The sequence below is a fragment of the Papaver somniferum genome, chromosome 10 (genome assembly GCF_003573695.1).
Source record: "Papaver somniferum cultivar HN1 chromosome 10, ASM357369v1, whole genome shotgun sequence".
NCBI lineage: Eukaryota > Viridiplantae > Streptophyta > Magnoliopsida > Ranunculales > Papaveraceae > Papaver > Papaver somniferum.
Genome location: NC_039367.1, coordinates 59,537,622 through 59,555,631, shown reverse-complemented (window position 1 = coordinate 59,555,631; position 18,010 = coordinate 59,537,622). Strand labels below are relative to the sequence as shown.

The 18,010-nt window shown below is 36.1% G+C and overlaps 2 protein-coding genes across 2 annotated transcripts; both read right to left on the bottom strand.

Annotated features, from left to right (window-relative positions):
- Positions 1-2,120: 2,120 nt before the first annotated feature.
- On the bottom strand, positions 2,121-2,671 carry LOC113315686. The gene is made up of 2 exons (XM_026563946.1): positions 2,223-2,671; positions 2,121-2,124 (listed from the first exon to the last, which is right to left on the bottom strand). The coding sequence occupies exons 1-2, from the start codon at positions 2,669-2,671 to the stop codon at positions 2,121-2,123; spliced, it is 453 nt and encodes a 150-aa protein (XP_026419731.1).
- Positions 2,672-4,046: 1,375 nt separating this feature from the next.
- Positions 4,047-18,010, bottom strand: LOC113315685. The gene is made up of 3 exons (XM_026563945.1): positions 17,613-18,010; positions 16,846-17,504; positions 4,047-4,210 (listed from the first exon to the last, which is right to left on the bottom strand). The coding sequence occupies exons 1-3, from the start codon at positions 18,008-18,010 to the stop codon at positions 4,047-4,049; spliced, it is 1,221 nt and encodes a 406-aa protein (XP_026419730.1).

The window sequence follows — 18,010 nt, the reverse complement described above, 5'->3', positions numbered from 1 at the left end:
CAGGTAAATGATAAGAGAAGTTTATTAACTGATGCATAACAGGAACAGGAAGGAATTCAACGCACCTTGTTTATAGACAACACATTGCCTAGGTGATACTTGAGGTGACACCTGATCTTTTAATCTCTGCGACTTCCTTGACGGGTTTGCTTCAGGATCTTTTCAACACACAAATAAATAAGCTATTTAAGTTATGCAGTAACTTTGGTAAGCAGATGAAAGTTAAAATTTAAACAGATGAAAATTAAAAAGAAACACTTAAAAATAGGTGTTATGCAGTGTTTTTTTTTTTTTGTAAGCATAACCTGTCATGCATCTGAAAAACAAGTTACACACATTAATTTGATGCTGCATACCCTTCCATGCATATGCAGAACAAGTTATGCAGATTTATGTTATGCAGAATCACACATGAGAACTAGTTATGCATACCAGAGCATTTCTTACTCTTTGCCTTGATTTGCATCTCCCTTTGCCTTGATTTGCATCTCCTTCAGTGTTTCGACACTATCAATTTCTTCTTGTTCATCTTCAACATCAGTAGGTAAAATCACATTTAGGAGAAAATTATGTTAAAATCGAAGAAGAATAAAGTGATAACTCAAAAAAAAATTATGGGTATTCAGGATGAAACAGTTTTCTTTTTAGGTTTACTCTTTTTTTCTAGTTCATCATCGGCAATTACTGTAACAAAATTTAAGATTAAAAAAAAATTCAAAAAAAAACAAAATCAAACACTAACAGATGAAGCTAATGATAAATCTCACCGGGTTTTTTCTGTTTCTTCGACTTCATTTTTCCTTCGGTTTTCCATTTTTCATCTGAAGCATCAAGAACAAAAATTAAAATCGAAAATCAAATAAAATCAAATGTACCGAATGTATGCAAGAATAAGATCGATTAAATTAGTTTTAGTACCTAATTTCTTCTCTTTTTATTTCTGAAGACGTGTTTTTGTTGGTGTTTCATCCATTTTGGTTCTACTGAATTCTAGGGTTAAGGTTTTTTAGAGTTTGAAATTGATTTTTAGGGTTTGATCAACTTCAATCATCAATCATCCGTTACATTGTTTATGGAGGAATAGGAATAGAAAAACGGATGAAGAAAAAATGAGAAGAACAGAAAAACGGATGAAGAAAAAATGAGAAGAAGAGAAAAGAAATGGTTCTGACCGTTTTTTGGGAGTTAATAAAACTGCCCAGAACCGTTGAAGGGTAATTGAGGAATTCTGCACGTTTTTAATAATTTTAAATAACATTGGGTGCGACTGTAGGGAAAAGTAATTGTGGGCCTGGCGGTAAGAAAAAAAAAAAATTTTGCGTCTGCGCCTAATTTCCCCATTTCTTTTTTCATTTTTTACTGTGCAGATTTTATCTTGCACTAGGGGTGTAAATTGGGCCGGGCCGGGCCGGGAAGCCTGACCTAATTATTAAATGGGACGGGACAGGTCGGGCCTGGAAATCTCTTGCCCATCAGAACAAATAGGCCGGGCGGGCAGGACTATACCTGTTAAAAGACTGCCCATGGCCTACCCAAGCCTGTTTAGTAATTTGGGCCCGGGCGGGCAGGTTCAGGGCGGGCCTTCAATGTATAATATTAAAGTTTCAACAACTTAATCAATCAAATACTTCCATAAACAAATCAATAAACTCATGTTCTTCAAAGATCAAAATTGTTCACTCAAAATCAAAGCATTAAAACTTAAAAGAAAACGTCCCTTAATAACTCAATTTAAAAACAAAGACTCATGCGTCCTTTTCTACTTGCGCAGCTTAGCAGTCCATGACTCCACACAACTTTATTCTGAAAATACTAAAAGAAACTTTCAAGCCATTCACCTGCACAAAAATAGAAAGAGATCAATACAAAAATTTATGGAAAGAGCGTACTGTTTTCTGTTCACTCTAGATTACAGAAGTATCAAATTGTAATTCACTAACACTTGCATTGTGTGCTATGTTAATATATAGATAGTAAGTCAGTATTCTATTATCTCTATAGAAACCAACATCGAATTATCATGTAAATGAAAAGTGATCATGAACATAAAGGGATGTGAAGACAGATATTTACCTTAGAAAAGAAGCGACTGACGAGATTAAGTGGCCAAACGTTCAACTTCATCTGCCGGAGTAATATCATCATTAAAAGGATCAATCGTCTTAAAAATATCTTTCATCTCAGCCTTCCACCAATCTTTTAGAACGACTGAACACTCCAACATATCCGGAGTTAAACTACTTCGGTAATCACCTAGTATACGTTTCCCGAGAGAGAAGGCAGACTCGGAGGCAACTGTAGATGCTTGGACTGCTAGAACATCACGAGCGACACAAGAAAGTACTGGGTACCTGTTTTCATTGCTTTTCCACCAATCTAACACATCAAAGTTCTCGATATCAGCCAAAGCAGGTTCAGGCTCAGCATAATACCTCTTTAGTTCTTCTGATGATGTAGCAAGAGGGTCTCTTTTTTTCCGATTGCGAGATGCCCAGAAAGTGCTTCCAGATGAAGTGGAGGAGACCTCGGTTGAAGAGCCTGAATGCATTGGACCAGCAGAAGTCTCTGAAGTACCTATTGAAGTCGACGGACCACTGGAAACTGTAGTTACCTGTTTATCATGCAAAATATTTGAGTACTCCGCAAACAGACTCTTCAACTTAGCATCCATTAACCTACTTTGTTCGTCGTGGCATCGAATTGAGAATGCAGAAGTGCCAAAGCATTCTTCAATATCAGAAAGAGTACTTTCCACCCTCTTAGATTAAGACGAGGATCCAAAATAGACCCTAACCCAAATAATATAGGAGTTTCACCCCAATACTTAACAAACTTTTCCTCCATGGCAGCAATAATATTCTTGAAAAATGGGTTATCTCTGTGATTCTGGAAGACCATACCAATTTCATATAAATATTGAAGAACTGAGTTACTAGTCACATAATGAACTCCTGAAAAATAATTAGTGGCATCATAGAAAGGCTTCAAAAATGCACATAACACTTCAGCGTGTTCCCAATCAGTATCATCAATAACATGAGGACATGACCTATCATCAAGGAAGGACGACAGCACTTGACGGTAGGGAATTGCATCTTTCAACATAAGATAAGTGGAGTTCCACCTATGTTTTACATCAAGCTGCAATTTTTTAGGCCTAACACCCATATCATCACACAATAACTGGAACTGTCTACACCTTGTACCAGACATAAAAATATACTTCAAGCTACCCTTAACATGTTCAAGCATCTCAGTAAACCCCTGAACTTTTAATCCATCATGGACTACTAAGTTCAGGATATGACAACAACACCTAACATGGAATAAATCTCCCTTATAAGGAAGGTTAGGCAATAATTTTTTCAATCTAGAAACTGAGACAGTGTTTGCACTAGCATTATCCATAGCTAAAGAAAAAAAATTTCTGAAATACTCCAATGATGAACAAGCTTGCGAAAAATGAATTCAGCTACATTCTCACCAGTATGAGATGTGTCGATTAAAGCATAAGTTATTATTCTTTTTTGCAGCACCCAATTCTTGTCTATGAAATGTGAAGTAATACCCAAGTAACTCAATCTCTGTTTTGAGAGCCAAATATCGGATGTCAGTGAAATCCTACCAGGACTATCAAGAAGAATTCTCTTCAACTGTTGTTTTCCCTATAGATAACACTTATATATCTCAGTCCTCAAAGTATTACGAGAAAACTTAACGAAACCAGGATGAAAACTAGCATTGATGAACCATTGGAAAATAGGATCTTCAACGAATTGGAAAGGGATCTCTCTTAAAATAATTAGCTTAATGACATTTTTCCTAGCTCTATCCTGGTTGAAATGAAAGGTAGCAAACTTACCTTGACCATTTACAGCTATTGTGGTCTGTGAATTATCGGTCTTGCGCTTCTTCAAACAACTATTTGTATGCCTTTTTAGGTGTGAGGTTCCAGCATTGCCACCTGATTTTTTCCTTTCTCCACAGATTCTGCAAACTGCCCACATTATAATTGTCCCAGGATTTTCTGGATCTTCCTCTTCTAACTAATAAAAACCACCCCATACCTCAGATGTTAACTTTCTTTTTGGCTTTCGGATAGTTGCATTTGTTGGAGCTGGAGTTCCATTAACATCAGAATTGGTAATAAGCTCAGATGCTGCTTGTGAAGGATTTTCGCCTACTTGACTAGGATCCATTGTCAGAATTCCTGTGTAGAATATCATTGAATGTATAAGTTATACAAGTATATAAGACTGGTTAAGTTCACTCGGCAACTACATACTAGCATACTGTAATTAAGGTCAGTGAAGTATAGAAAACAATATGAACTAGTGAACTTCTCCTTGTAAGTACTCTGGTAGTATAGTTTCAAATAAACAAGCAAACAGGTGCATAATTCCCATCAGTACTAACCATCACGTAAATGAAGTAAGAAATGAAAAAAGGGATGCCAAAATCACAAACCAAAAGCTGTAATTTTTGTTTTTGTTCCACCTATGTTTCATTCCACTTGAGTGCTGGAAGACTATCCAGTGGTTCAAAACTTTAAAAGACAGAAACTTTAATTATAATCTTTCATTCAAAATTCAATGATCATAAAAAACAGTATCTAGTGATTCAAAACTAAATTGGAGTTTAACATCCAACAGCTAAGTGTGCACTAAAAGATCCCAATTTCATTTACCGATTTGAATATATTAATCCATTTCGTTCATACCCATGAATACCCCATCAAACAGAAAAGTAACTTATAATCATAAATCCTAAGCAAAATTAAAACATCAATCGACAACAATAATGTCCAAATCAATTGAAACAAAAAACAGAAATGAATATCCAAGTTATTATTATCACTTATTAGCACATGCATCAAGCAGAAAAGTAAATCTATCATCACTTAAAATCATTTAAAACAACATTACAAGATCAATCACTAGTAACAATGGAAAAATCAATTGAAATAAAAACATAAAACAAGTGAAAATGAAATTACTGAAACACATACCTTAGGCTTAGCCGCGTAGCAGTACTTCGAAATCAAGCTCTCGTTTGCGGTTCTTCCAAACCCTTATATATAAAATGAATACAAGAGAAAGATAACTTTGATTGTGACCTAATTCAACTAATATATAACAAAAATTCCTACAATTACTCCAAGATTGGATCATCTTTCAATAGGAAACCCTAAATTTTCTCACTAAAAATAGCAAAATGAATATATGCAGAAAAATACTCGGGATAGAATCGATAGACTGGTATTCCAAGTATATATCTAGATATAGAATGAAATCGGAAAGGAATAATTAGGTGATAGACGCATTTTTGTGTCTATTTTGTTCTCAATGTTCTGTACTGTTAGTGCTCGATTATGTATTAATTATGGTATTTTATGTCCTTGTAGGTATTTTTGGCCAATAAACACTTATGTGGAAAAAGTTGCTCGAAAAGTGGTTTTTGCACCCCGGAGGACACGTGTTATTCGAACTCTCAGTGTTGGTTAAGGGGCACCTCAGTTACTAAAGGGCACACTATGTACTATGCACACCCCATGGATATTCACACCCTATTTTTGTTAGGGGGAGAACCATCTTCTTCTCCACGGAATGAACAGAATTTGGCGGCAAAGTTTTGGCTTCAACAGCGTATTTTTGGTTATAATTTTATGAGACTTTTTTTGGAGATTTGTGGCACGGATTGGTTGGTCATGAGCTGTAACAGTAAAACAGGGGCAATAATTGCCTTTGATTCGTAAAAGGAAGGATATATTCTTGGTGTGAAGAAAACAGTTGTGAAGATATTTTCAAGGTTTTGTTCATGAAGATACGTGCTGATTTGGAGAGTTTTGCATGGGAATGAGTTGTCATTACCCTATTTGACTAAAACAGGAAGGGTAACATATTCAGATTCGGATAAAAAGGAAAATCTCCATTTATTGTCGACAAAAAAAGAATGGGAAGTACGTATATGTTGTGTTTATTATGGGAGATACTTGACTAAAACAAGAAGATTTTATTCTCTGGATTATATTATATTGATTAAAAGAGATTTCTTTGCCAACTCAGAATCGCGTGAGAATAAAGAAAATATTCTCGAGTTTAATGTCATTACTGAGGAGATTATGAGCATTTATTCAAAATATTTCTTGACTGTTGGGTATATAAATGATTCCTGGGAGCCAGAGAGGGAATGGAGAGTTAGAGGAAGAAACACAGCGTATAATAGAAAGGTGCATAGAGTTTTTCTGTTTTATAATATTTTCACCTCTTGTAAGCACTTTTGAGCAATGAAAAATTATTCTGAGTGTGTTTTCACCATGTGGAGCTAAACCCATCACTGGGACGACGGAGGAAGCAACTTTTCATGATTGTGTTAAATGAATTAATTCTTTTATTGACTATTTGCATTGATTTAATTGCTTTATGATTTCTATTAATTATTTGTTATTTTGTTAGATGCTGCATGCTTAGTTCTAAATGCTTTAGATGCGTCATGCTTTTAACTTACAAATAATATTTTACGAAATTTATTTTTGGCAAAGAACTAGAGTCACAACTTATTTTGTTTGAGGTATATTGTCTAGAGTTAATGACTGAACCATAACAATATGAAAAGTAGTGGAATCCCGTGTCTCAGCGTCTCTTCATCTTGTGACAAATTGTGTGTATATATTTTTCCTTATTTTCTTTATTAAGTCTTAAAACAAATTCTCAACAAATCTGAGTGAACGAATCATATTACTACAACATCATTGAAAAATCACATCATTAGGCCGGGTAAATGGGTAGGCAAACGGGACGGGCAATATTAACGGGTTGACAGGACGGGTACCGGTCCGGACAAGACTTTTTTACTCATGGCCTGTGCCCTTCCTATTATTTAAAAGGGCTAGGCCGGGCTAGCCTGTGACGGGAAACGGGTACCCATGGACTGTTATGGGTAAGGGCGTACGGTACTGGGCTTAGGGCTGCCGGGCAGAATTTACAGCCCTATCTTGCACCTATGTATATTACAATTAGTTACGTTTTATTAATTATATGCTAAAATTACATTAATTGATCTTTAAATTGACTTTCTAGATACTTTTTTTTATTTGGTAAAGACTTTCTAGAAACTTAGACGTCCTTGATACATCATACTTTTGGATTTGGTTCGAAACCCAAGTTATGTTGAAAATGTCATAATTTTCTAAAACATAATGGTGAAAACAACATTTTCACTCAACATTCAAGTGATAGTTTAAATTTTAATTTAAAAAGAGGTGAAAAAATTCTTCGCCTAACATGGCAATGGGAGACAATACAGGTCTATAGGACATATGAAAAGACGTTTGCTTTCCCCAGTTTTTTCACTATATAGTGACTAGTGACTCTAGTCTCGAATTTCAGCCTATGTTACTGTTACCCTTTGTAATAATAAAAGTCTGTTATAGTAGATTTCTGAAGTCATTTTCGCTTTTCATGTGATAATCTAGTTGGTGCTCTTGCCTAACTTATTGCAGGTTGTGCAAGGCTCGACAGGCCGGCCTAAAACCTATGCAATACATTTATGAGATACTCTCTAGCCGACCCGGTATTTGCTACTGGAAAAGGCTTTGGATTTGGATTTGGAATCTAGTTGATGCTCTATCAATCAATACGGTCAACCAAGGTCCTGGGACCCAAACTCTAATTTAAAACTTTCTAGGACCCAAATGCAACATTGGTCATTTTTTTGGAACCCAAAATTAAAATATCCCTTGAATCAATTACTTATCACTTATTAATTAATGGCAACCCTACGAGAGAAAACATTGTTGCACTTGTGACCCATGGGCATAACGTAATGACAACTTAACCTGGTCAAGCCAAATTAAAAAAAAATAGTGCAAAAGTAAAGTAACGGTTAATTGACGGTCTAGGGTTAGTCAATGACCTAATACTTTAACTGCATCTTCAACGATTAGACTTTGCATTTTTGACTTTGCATTTTATTTTGATTCCGTTGTGTTTGTAACTTTTATACTTATAGTCTGTTTAGGAGGAATTGTGTGCTCCCGAGCAGACAAGAGTGTTTTCCGTTCCACACTCTAGAATTGTAGCGTTTAGCTGGGCTATACTTTCAAAACAATAAGACAATACAAGACGAGACCCTTCCAACTTCCAAGTTCCAACTCCAAGCTCCAAGTTCCAACTCCAACTCCAAGTTCCAACCAGGGCGAGATGGTCGACCGCCCTAGGCCCAATATTTGAAGAGGCCCAAAATTCTTTTGTTCAGTAGTAAACTTAGGTTCATTTTCTTAGTCAGTGAAGGATGAAATGCCGATTAGAGTACAAATTCAATGTATCTTTTAAGCAGGCATGCATCTTCTTTTATAATAAATTTACTTAATGCAAGTTTAGACAAACTCTAGACGGGTTTGAAGCTTAATTGAAGTATTTTTTTGACCTTAATTAGTCCTGTTTGGGGTGATTTTGGACATGTTTAGATGTTTTCTTGAGAAACCTAAAACAAGATTAGCCTATTTGATTATCCAGGCATGTAATTTCTCCAACTTAAAGTTTTGATTATCTTATAATTTTTTATTAAGCTTCTATAATTTTCTCTGACGCAAATTAAGCTTCGTAAATAGGTTATCATATTGGTTGTCAGTTGACTCAGTTTTTCATTTATCAATTCTTTTTTCGCCTTTACATAAAGAAAGGCCCATTCCGTAGTGTTCGCCCAAGGCCTCTAAAAGACTAGAGACGGCATTATTTTCTCCTAGATTTTGTATATTTAGTACTAAATTTTTTATGGTGAAATGTATTTTTTGCACTTCCTGTAGATGCAATATGGTTTTTGCAGTTCAGAATGAAATTCGCATGTGTAACACCTCGTTAGCACAATATTTCTGTTTATAAAAGGCATTATTATATTATTGTGTACCCACAAAAACAGCTGTGATCAATACAAACAGAGCACCCTAATCCATAATTCCACACTAATCCGACTCAGCTGTGACCATTGTCTTCCGAGCAGTGCTATCCCACATGACTTTTCGGGATGGTTTCCCGCAAGAGCGACTTCTTTACCGTTGGATCATGCTAAAATCCGGATCTAACAGCCTTGAACCTTTTAGGGGAAGTGGTGGGTCCTTTCCTGAAAGTGGTGGGTCATTTCCTCAAAGTGATGGGTATTTTCCTAAATGTGAATCTAATCGTTGATTTGATCATCCAACGGTAAAGAAGTCGCTCTTGCGGGAAGCCATCCCGCAAGCATTTGTCTCCTCTAAATGGTTCTCATTTCCTTTTAGGGGTTAGTTCAGGAATTAAACGTCTTTTGCCTTGTTTTTTGCTCGGGTCTTTTCTCATGATACTTTATTCGAGAAAGAAAGCGAAAAAGCATACGTCTTATATGTCCATAAATATCATCCTTTTCCAATAGAGATAAAATCTCCAAAAAGTGTCTCGTGACTCTCGTCTCATCATCTCGTCTCCTTGGACCCGCACGTAAAAAAAATTACAGTGATTCTAAAGAGACCTTCCAAATGACTCTCTTCCTTTCTCGTCTAATCATTTAGACACCCACAGTGAATAAAGACTTGCTTGGAAGGGTCTAGTCATGTCTCGTCTAATCTTCATTAACTAACAGGGGTTTGTTTTTAGTGTGTGTTTGCGAGTATGAGAGAAAAGTGTGGGGGTAACTAGATTCTAGATTGGAATGACCATAAGACTTAGATTGGTATTCTAGCTGCCAATCTAGATGCTAGATTAGAACACCATAGGACTTGGCTATGCTAGGTAAAGTTTCTACCTAGTCGTGGAGCCTCGACTGCTCGGTTGAAACTACACCAAACGGTCTAGTTTAGTTCGCCAGCGGTGAGATTCGGCCGTCAAGCAATAACTCTGGAAGAGAGTCAATGGACACATCTTGATTGGTACATGCATTTTGGAATGACGTAAACCACTTATGTGAATGGATGTTTCAAAAGAAAATAATAGTACTCCTCGTTGGCGGTGAATATAATCATTTTCATAGCGATTATATAATCATAAACCTCATATTTTGTGGATGTATTTTTTTAAACCGAAATGAAGCATTGGTTTCGCCAAGTAACCGCACTTCCATCTCTCAGCTGTCGCACAATAATCTGGTGAAGGCATATGTTATCATAAACCGAAATGATGCATTGGTTAGGGCATATGTCATCATCACTTCACCTCCCTCCATCACTTCCATACCCGACCACCTCTGAGAATAACCACCTTCTCAGCCTCCTTCAATCATTCTCCTAGTTTCTCTCTCTCCATCTTATCGTCTCTCTTATCAAATACAGTAACCCTAGAAGCTATGATTGAGAATTTGAGAGAGATAAGACTAGGGTTTCTTCACAGTTGTAGAACATCAAATCAAGGAGCTGTAAAGTTGAATTGCAGCAGGGGTTTGTCGAAAAACACGTTTTGGGTGAGAGGGTATTCTCCGATTATCAAAATAAAGAGGAATTCAGCGAAAATTGTGTATACGTATTAGGGAGGAGATTGGAGAGAGAAAATCATGCAAGGATTAGCCGGTGCACCAAGAAGTATATTTATTTTCAGTATTTTCTTTGTAATTCTTCACAGACCGCCTCTCCAAACTACACCAAGAATTTTTGTTTTGTTTTCTTTATCATTTTTGTAATTTCACTACTAGGGTTTAGATTGTGCAGTTTATATTCTTCACATGAACTAGATGTTTCCTTTCATATTAGTTCATGTGATGTTTTCCTTTTACACCTGAAGTAGTGTAATCTTATCTCTAGTATTAGGTTTTATAAACCTAGTATATAAAGAAAGAGATGAAGAAAGAGAATGTAATCTATCCAAAAATATCTAATAGAAAGAGAGTAAGGAGAACTAAAAGTTCCCACTTCTCCATTATCAAAATCATCTCAAACCCTTATTTTTAATCACCCAAACCTTTCTAACAAAGATGAAGCCCTAGCCTTCTACTGTGTTAATAATAAGAAATGACTGTTAGTTCATGAGAAGAAAGGACTGTTGGATATTTGGTTAAAAAATTGATAATTTTTTAGATATGAATTTGTGTTAATGAGAAGTGTGAACTCTTAGTTTTTCTCACTCTCTTCTATTAGATATTTTGGACAGATTTAGTCATAAAAATCCAAGGTGACCAAACTTATGGTACAAAAACCCCATTTAAATGTTGGGATCCATTAAAACTCCATCTTAAACAAACTTAAAACCAAAACCCCCAATTTTTAAAAATTGATACAAAAACCCCAAATTTTAAAATTGGTTTCATCAAATTTTATGATGAAACCAAAATTGGTTTCATGAAATCCTATGATGTTTCATCAAATTTTATGATGAAACCAATTTTGGTTTCACCAAATTCTTTGGGGGTTTTGTGTCACTTTTGTTTGGTGGAGTTTTTGTGCTACTTTTGTTTTGATGGGTTTTTTGTGGATGGATAGTGACACCTTTGGGGTTATAACCCGAGGACCGTATTTTGAAATAGGTTTGAGTAGATTACATTATCTTTCCTTATCTCTTTCTTTAAATATAGTAGGTTTAGATAAGACCTAATATTAGAGATGAGGTTACACTAATTTAGGTGCAAAACAGAAACATCACATGAACTAACATACTAGTAGTATATGTGAAGAAAGGAGACACCTCATTTTCTAACATAATAGTTTGTGTGAAGAATATAAACTGCACATCACATTAACTAACAGTAATATATGTCGAATTGATGGTGTTTGTAAGACAAATTCTTAGTACCCATTTTTTGTATTGATGGAGGATGCTCTTTTGATCTTTCAGATTCTTGAATAGCTGTAAACCAAAGATAACTGTCAACAGCTCCATTGTAGACTTGAAACACTCGAATGTCTTATTATCACGGTTTGTCATAGATTTCCTTATGGTTTACAGCGTATTCAAGAATCTGAAAGATCAATGGAAATTTCCTCTACGACAGACACCACTAATACACTCAGAGCTACTTCCTTCCTCCGTCCAAGGCGGAGAATCAATTTTTGGTTGTCCATTTATATAGTCATAGTTCAAGTTCCTAGATGACTCTTTCCAGTTATACCCCTATTTATGATAGTCTTGTTACACTAATTAATTTAATATATCTGGACCAGCCCCCACTGTCCTAGATGTAGCAAGGTCGAGAAAAGAAAAGGTAAAACAAGAAAGAAGGTGGATATTTATAAAACCACCCTCACCTTTATTCCCGATAATTTGACATACATTTGATGATATCATAAAACATTAATAAGGCCAAGAACAATGGTCAAGCCTTGTTTTTAGTTTCGTTATACTTTTTTTATAAGTTGATTTGGATCAAGAACGACCCAACTGAAACGAGCGGAAGAAATTGCTCTAATTTGTTGAATACCTCCCAAACTATTACTTTAACATTTAGGATTTATCCGAATACAGCGGAACTTTGATTTTTAACCTTTTTTTACAACAACTAGATTTGTGCCCGTGCCCATAATTCCACACTAATCCGACTCACCCTTGATCATTTCTCTAAATGGTTCCCATTTCCTTTTAGGGGTTAGTTCAGGAATTAAACGACTTTTGCCTGCTTCAAAAAAAAAAAAGGCTTTTGTCTTGTTTTTTGCTCGGGTCTTTTCTCATAATACTTTATTCGGGAAAGAAAGCGAAAAAGCAGACGTCTTATCTGTCCATAAATTTCATCCTTTTTCAATAGAGACACAATCTCTAAAAAGTGTCTCGTCTCATCATTTCGTCTCCTTGGACCCGAATGTAAAAAAATTACAGTGATTTGCAGTTCTAAAGAAACCTTCCAAATGAGTCTCTTCCTTTCTCGTCTAATCGTTTAGACACCTACAGTGAATAAAGACTTGCTTGGAAGGGTCTAGTCCTGTCTCGTCTAATCGTCATTAACTAACAGGGGTTTGTTTTTAGTGTGTGTTTGCGAGTGTGGGAGAAAAGTGTGGGGGTAACTAGATTCTAGATTGGAATGATCATAAGACTTAGATTGGTATTCTAGTTGTCAATCTAGATGCTAGATTAGAACACCATAGGACTTATCTATGCTAGGTAAAGTTTCTACCTAGCCGTGGAGCCTCGACTGCTCGGTTGAAACTACACCAAACGGTCTAGTTTAGTTCGCCAGCGGTGAGAATCGACCGTCAAGCAACAACTCTGGAAGAGAGTCAAGAGACACATCTTGATTGGTACATGCATTTTGGAGTGGCGTAAACCACTTACGTGAGTGGATGTTTCAAAAAAAAATAATAGTACTCCTCGTTGGCGGTGGATATAATCATTTTCATAGCGATTATATAATCATAAACCTCATACTATGTGGATGCATTTTTTAAACCGGAATGATGCATTGGTTTCGCCAAGTAACCGCACCTCCATCTCTCAGCTGTCGCACAATAATCTGGTTAGGGCATATGTTATCATAAACCGAAATGATGCCTTGGTTAGGGCATGTGTCATCATAACTTCACCTCCCTCCATCACTTCCATACCCGACCACCTCTGAGAATAGCCACCCTCTCATCCTCCTTCAATCATTCTCCTAATTTCTCTCTCTCTCCATCTTATCGTCTCTCTTATCAAATACAGTAACCCTAGAAGCTATGATTGAGAGAGATAAGACTAGGGTTTCTTCAGAGCTGTACAACATCAAATCAAGGAGCTGTAAAGTTGAATTGCAGAAGGGGTTTGTCGGAAAACACGTTTTGGGTAGTGATGCGTGTCGTAACCACAACAAATTAGTGAATATTTTTCCACTCAATTAACAAGTAATATAGTGTAGTCAAGTTCGTTCCCACGAGGAGCAAGAGGTTTTAGTTGTCTTATAATGTCACAAAAAAGGAGGGTGGGGGTGGGGGGAGGGAAGGGGAGGGGGGGTTTAATTTTAAAAAACAAAATAAAAAATAAACAAAGCAATCAAAAGTTTAAGTTGAAATCAATAAGAGAGATTAGATCAAGGAATCCTTCTTCCTTGCAAAACAATAATTCAAGTTATGTTCTTTTCCACTTTTTATTAGTCACAGATTATCACCAACCGTAGGTAAAGCAACTAGATCAGTGCTAAACCCCTAAATCCCTTGTATCACCGGATACGGAAGTTCTCGACTACCGTATTCTATTTACCAAACCACCTAGTAGTAGATCACTCAAGATGTAATTTAAATAAACGCGTTAAGATTTATGAACTTATTAAGTTGATATTAGTAGTTAGATTCTTAGATCAAGGTCTACTTGCTAACGTTGTTTTCACACACAATTGCTCCACGGAATCCCTCCGCAAGGTATCGTGTTTGCTACTTGTGTAAAGATTCAAGAACGATTACTTATCCCCTAACTTTCACTAGCTTTAGATCAATTAACAAATCAATTTAGTTGCGCACCCTAAACGACCTATCAATCAACCATGAATGTATGAACATTCCTATTAGTAAAAACAAATGATAATCATGTGGGAACTTCAAAGTAGATTTAAAACAAAACTCAAAACATGTTAAGAACTAGGAATTCATCCTCAATCAATAAGAAAATTAGCTACTTATGTTAAGGAGTTCACACAAAGAATAAAGAAAACAAAAGTGTTGTGTGTGTAAAGGAATGAAGGATATGTTTGTTTCCTCAATTATACTAATTTCATTAATATTTTAGATTGGGTCACGTTAAAAATGAATTTATGAATATAAAAAAATTCAAGGGTACATTAGAGAGTTCATTGAAAAAGTATGACTATAAACAGAAGCTGGACACAATTTTGAAACTGACGAAAAAGGAATAGAGGACGGTCTTTCAGAAACAGAGGGAGTAATAAATAGGATGTATTCTACCCATATCAAATTCTCCCACACATAGACTTTGCTAGCCCTCGAGCAAATCAAACTAAAACCTACAACTTCAAAGCGTTCCAGCGTCCCAAGCATCCAAAGAGAGCTATGAGGACATAGAGTTTTTGCATGCTAGTAATAAGAAGTTAGAAATACTAAAGAACATATTCTCATTCTTAAATGTTGAATGAGAAATAACCACACCACAATGAGAGAACGCGTGTTTGAGAGCGATCAATAAGCATTTCGCCTCGATCTCTGCCTCACCAAAAAGTGTTTTATGAAATTGCACTCAAAAGACGTACTTTTATGGTTCTCACATGTGTGCAGGTAGGAATGAAGAGAAAATTCCTGTAACACGTTGAATGGTGGGAAGGACAACTTCCGAAATATTTTAAAAACCCACATCTTTTAACATTTTGAAAAACCATTTTTGTGAGGATCTCTAAGAAAAACCATTTTTAAAAATCAACCACTATTATCGAGGATGAGATTACTTACTCACCTTCACATCCGATTACAATGATGATAACACCACTCTCACAGCATCCAATAGAAACGTCTTCCGCTCCTCGTCTTCATCTTCTTGGTCTTCGGCTTCGGCTTCAACTATTGATGATAAACTCTTGAATTTCGTAGATCCTTGACAATTTCTAACATTTTTCCTTAAATCCTTGTCATTTGAAACTTCCTTATAAATTTTCCTTCCCCACGGCTTATTAAATAAATAAAAACCAAAAAAATAACAAAAATTTCTCTTATCATCATTTTTTTTTTCTTTTTCAACTTCTTTTTTTTTTCTTTTTTTCAATTAATTAAGACAAGAGAAATAATACCAAAAAATAAACAAACCATGGCCATGGGAAAAGTACTTTACCGCTTGATTCTTCACAACTTGTATCGTCTCCAAATCATAAACTTCAATAATTCTCACATTTTGATTTTCTTTGCTCTTGTTAATAAGTCTTCAACTTGTATGTATAATTATGCTCATTGTATGTTGCTTTACTTGAATTTGAAATTTGCTCCTTTTCTTGTTCCGTTGCTTGTAAACTTTGAATGTTTTCAACTTTCCTTGTAGATTTTGAAATCACTCCCTTGTTGATGATGATGGTGTTTCTATGGACCCGTTGTTGTCGAGAGAATGGTGCTAACTGCAAATCAAACTACAAGAAGGAGGCTTTCATCTATAGACGTCACCCTCATGATTGACAAAATTAGCACTCAAGAGATCAAAGAGTAGTGTTTCTATTGGTGGGAGGTTGGGTAGCTCACCATTCTACCCGGAATTAACGTACGGTGACACACACTCAAAACAAAGCTTTTTTTAGTCAGCTACAAAGAATTTTTGGTCGGTGCCTCACATGATATAAATACGGGTAGTTTCCACTAATGATTGATCAACAACTCTAATAATGCATTTCTTCCTGCTCCTCATTTGCATCACCGGCATGATTAAATCCATTATTTAACACTTTAACAAGTAAGAAATCCGAACGTAGTTCCCTAACACTTCCAATTTCAGTTATGTCGGTCAGAAATCTCTATGTAAACATACCTAGAAGTATGCCAGTGACTCTAAAATCTCTACAGGTTGGAGGTTTTATGCAAAAAAAAAAAAAAATTCTTTATAAAAAATATGCTTAACCACTCCCCCACACTTAAACCTTACATTGTCCTCAATGTAATTGAATCGTCCTAGTAAAGTCAAGGTGGGAAATCCTAACATGATATGGAACAAGAAAAATAAATAAACAAAACAAAAAGAAAATAAAAAGCAAAAGGATAAGAAATACAAAACCTATGGGTTGCCTCCCATGAAGAGCTTGTTTTAAAGTCGACGGCCCGACTTAGATCTTGCAAGATTCATTTGCCCCCATCAATCTCTTTAACGGGAAAACATGACTTCACATCACCTGGGTATCTCATTGTCTCAAAGATATTGAAGTGGATGACTGCACCATCAAACTCCATAGTCAAGGTTCCATTTTGGACATCAATCTTCGTTCCGGCGGTGCTTAAGAATGGTCTACCCAATAGCAAAGATGTAGACTTTGGAGAGTTCTCATCATTCATGTCGAATACATAGAAATCGGCCGGGAATAAAAGATCATTAACCTTCACCAAAACATTCTCAACAATCCCTTTCGGGTAAACATTAGATCGGTTAGAAAGTTCAAGAACTACCCCGGTCTCCTTAAGAGGACCAAGATTCAAAGAATCATAAATCGAAGAAGGCATAACATTAACCGATGCTCCCAAATCTAGCAAAGCTCGAGTAAACCTTGTTTTACCAATTGTGCAAGGTATAGTGAAACTACCGGGGTCCTTTAATTTAGGTGGGAGTTTCTTGAGAATGAAAGCCGAAGCATTCTCCCCCACACTCATGACTTCATTCCCTTTCAACCTTTTCTTCTTCATGCACAACTCCTTTAAGAACTTTGCATAGCGAGGAATTTGTCGAGTAGCTTCAATGAGTGGAATATTGACTTGTACTTTCTTAAGGACGTCCAAAATATCCTTGTATTCCAACTCTTTCTTCGACTTAGCAAATCGGCTAGGAAATGGGGGTGGAATGGTGAAAGTAGGAACCGGTTTCTTGGAAGTCTCCTTTGGTGTGGTTTCCTCTTTGTCTTCGACTAACTCTTCATGCACCTCATCTTGTTGATTTGGTTGCTCTACTTGTTTTCCACTCCTCAAAGAAATCGCATTAACACTCTCTCTTGGATTCACAAATGGTTGTGAAGGAAGCTTTTTGGATGCTTGAGATTTCAATAGGTTCACATCGGTCGCTAATTGCCCCACTTTAATTTCCAAAGCCTTGATTGCCGAATCGGTCTTTTGTTGGTTTTTTTGTAACATAGAAGTAAGACCTTGCATTCCTTGCATTAACGCATTGAACTTGTCATCACTCGAAAAATCATGCTCCTTGACTTGTTGTGGTTGGAATTGTTGTTGAGGTTGGTAGCGTGGTTGTTGGAAACCACCTTGTTGCACATATGGATTAGGAGACGTCACTTGCTTATTGACATAACTAAAGTTAGGATGATCCTTCCAACCGGGATTGTAAGCATTTGAATATGGATCGTACCTTGGCCTTTGATTTGGAAACAAAATATTTACTTGTTCCAACTCTTCATCGTATGAAGGTATGATAACCGCATCCATCCTTTCCATCATTATCTCCATGTTACCCAT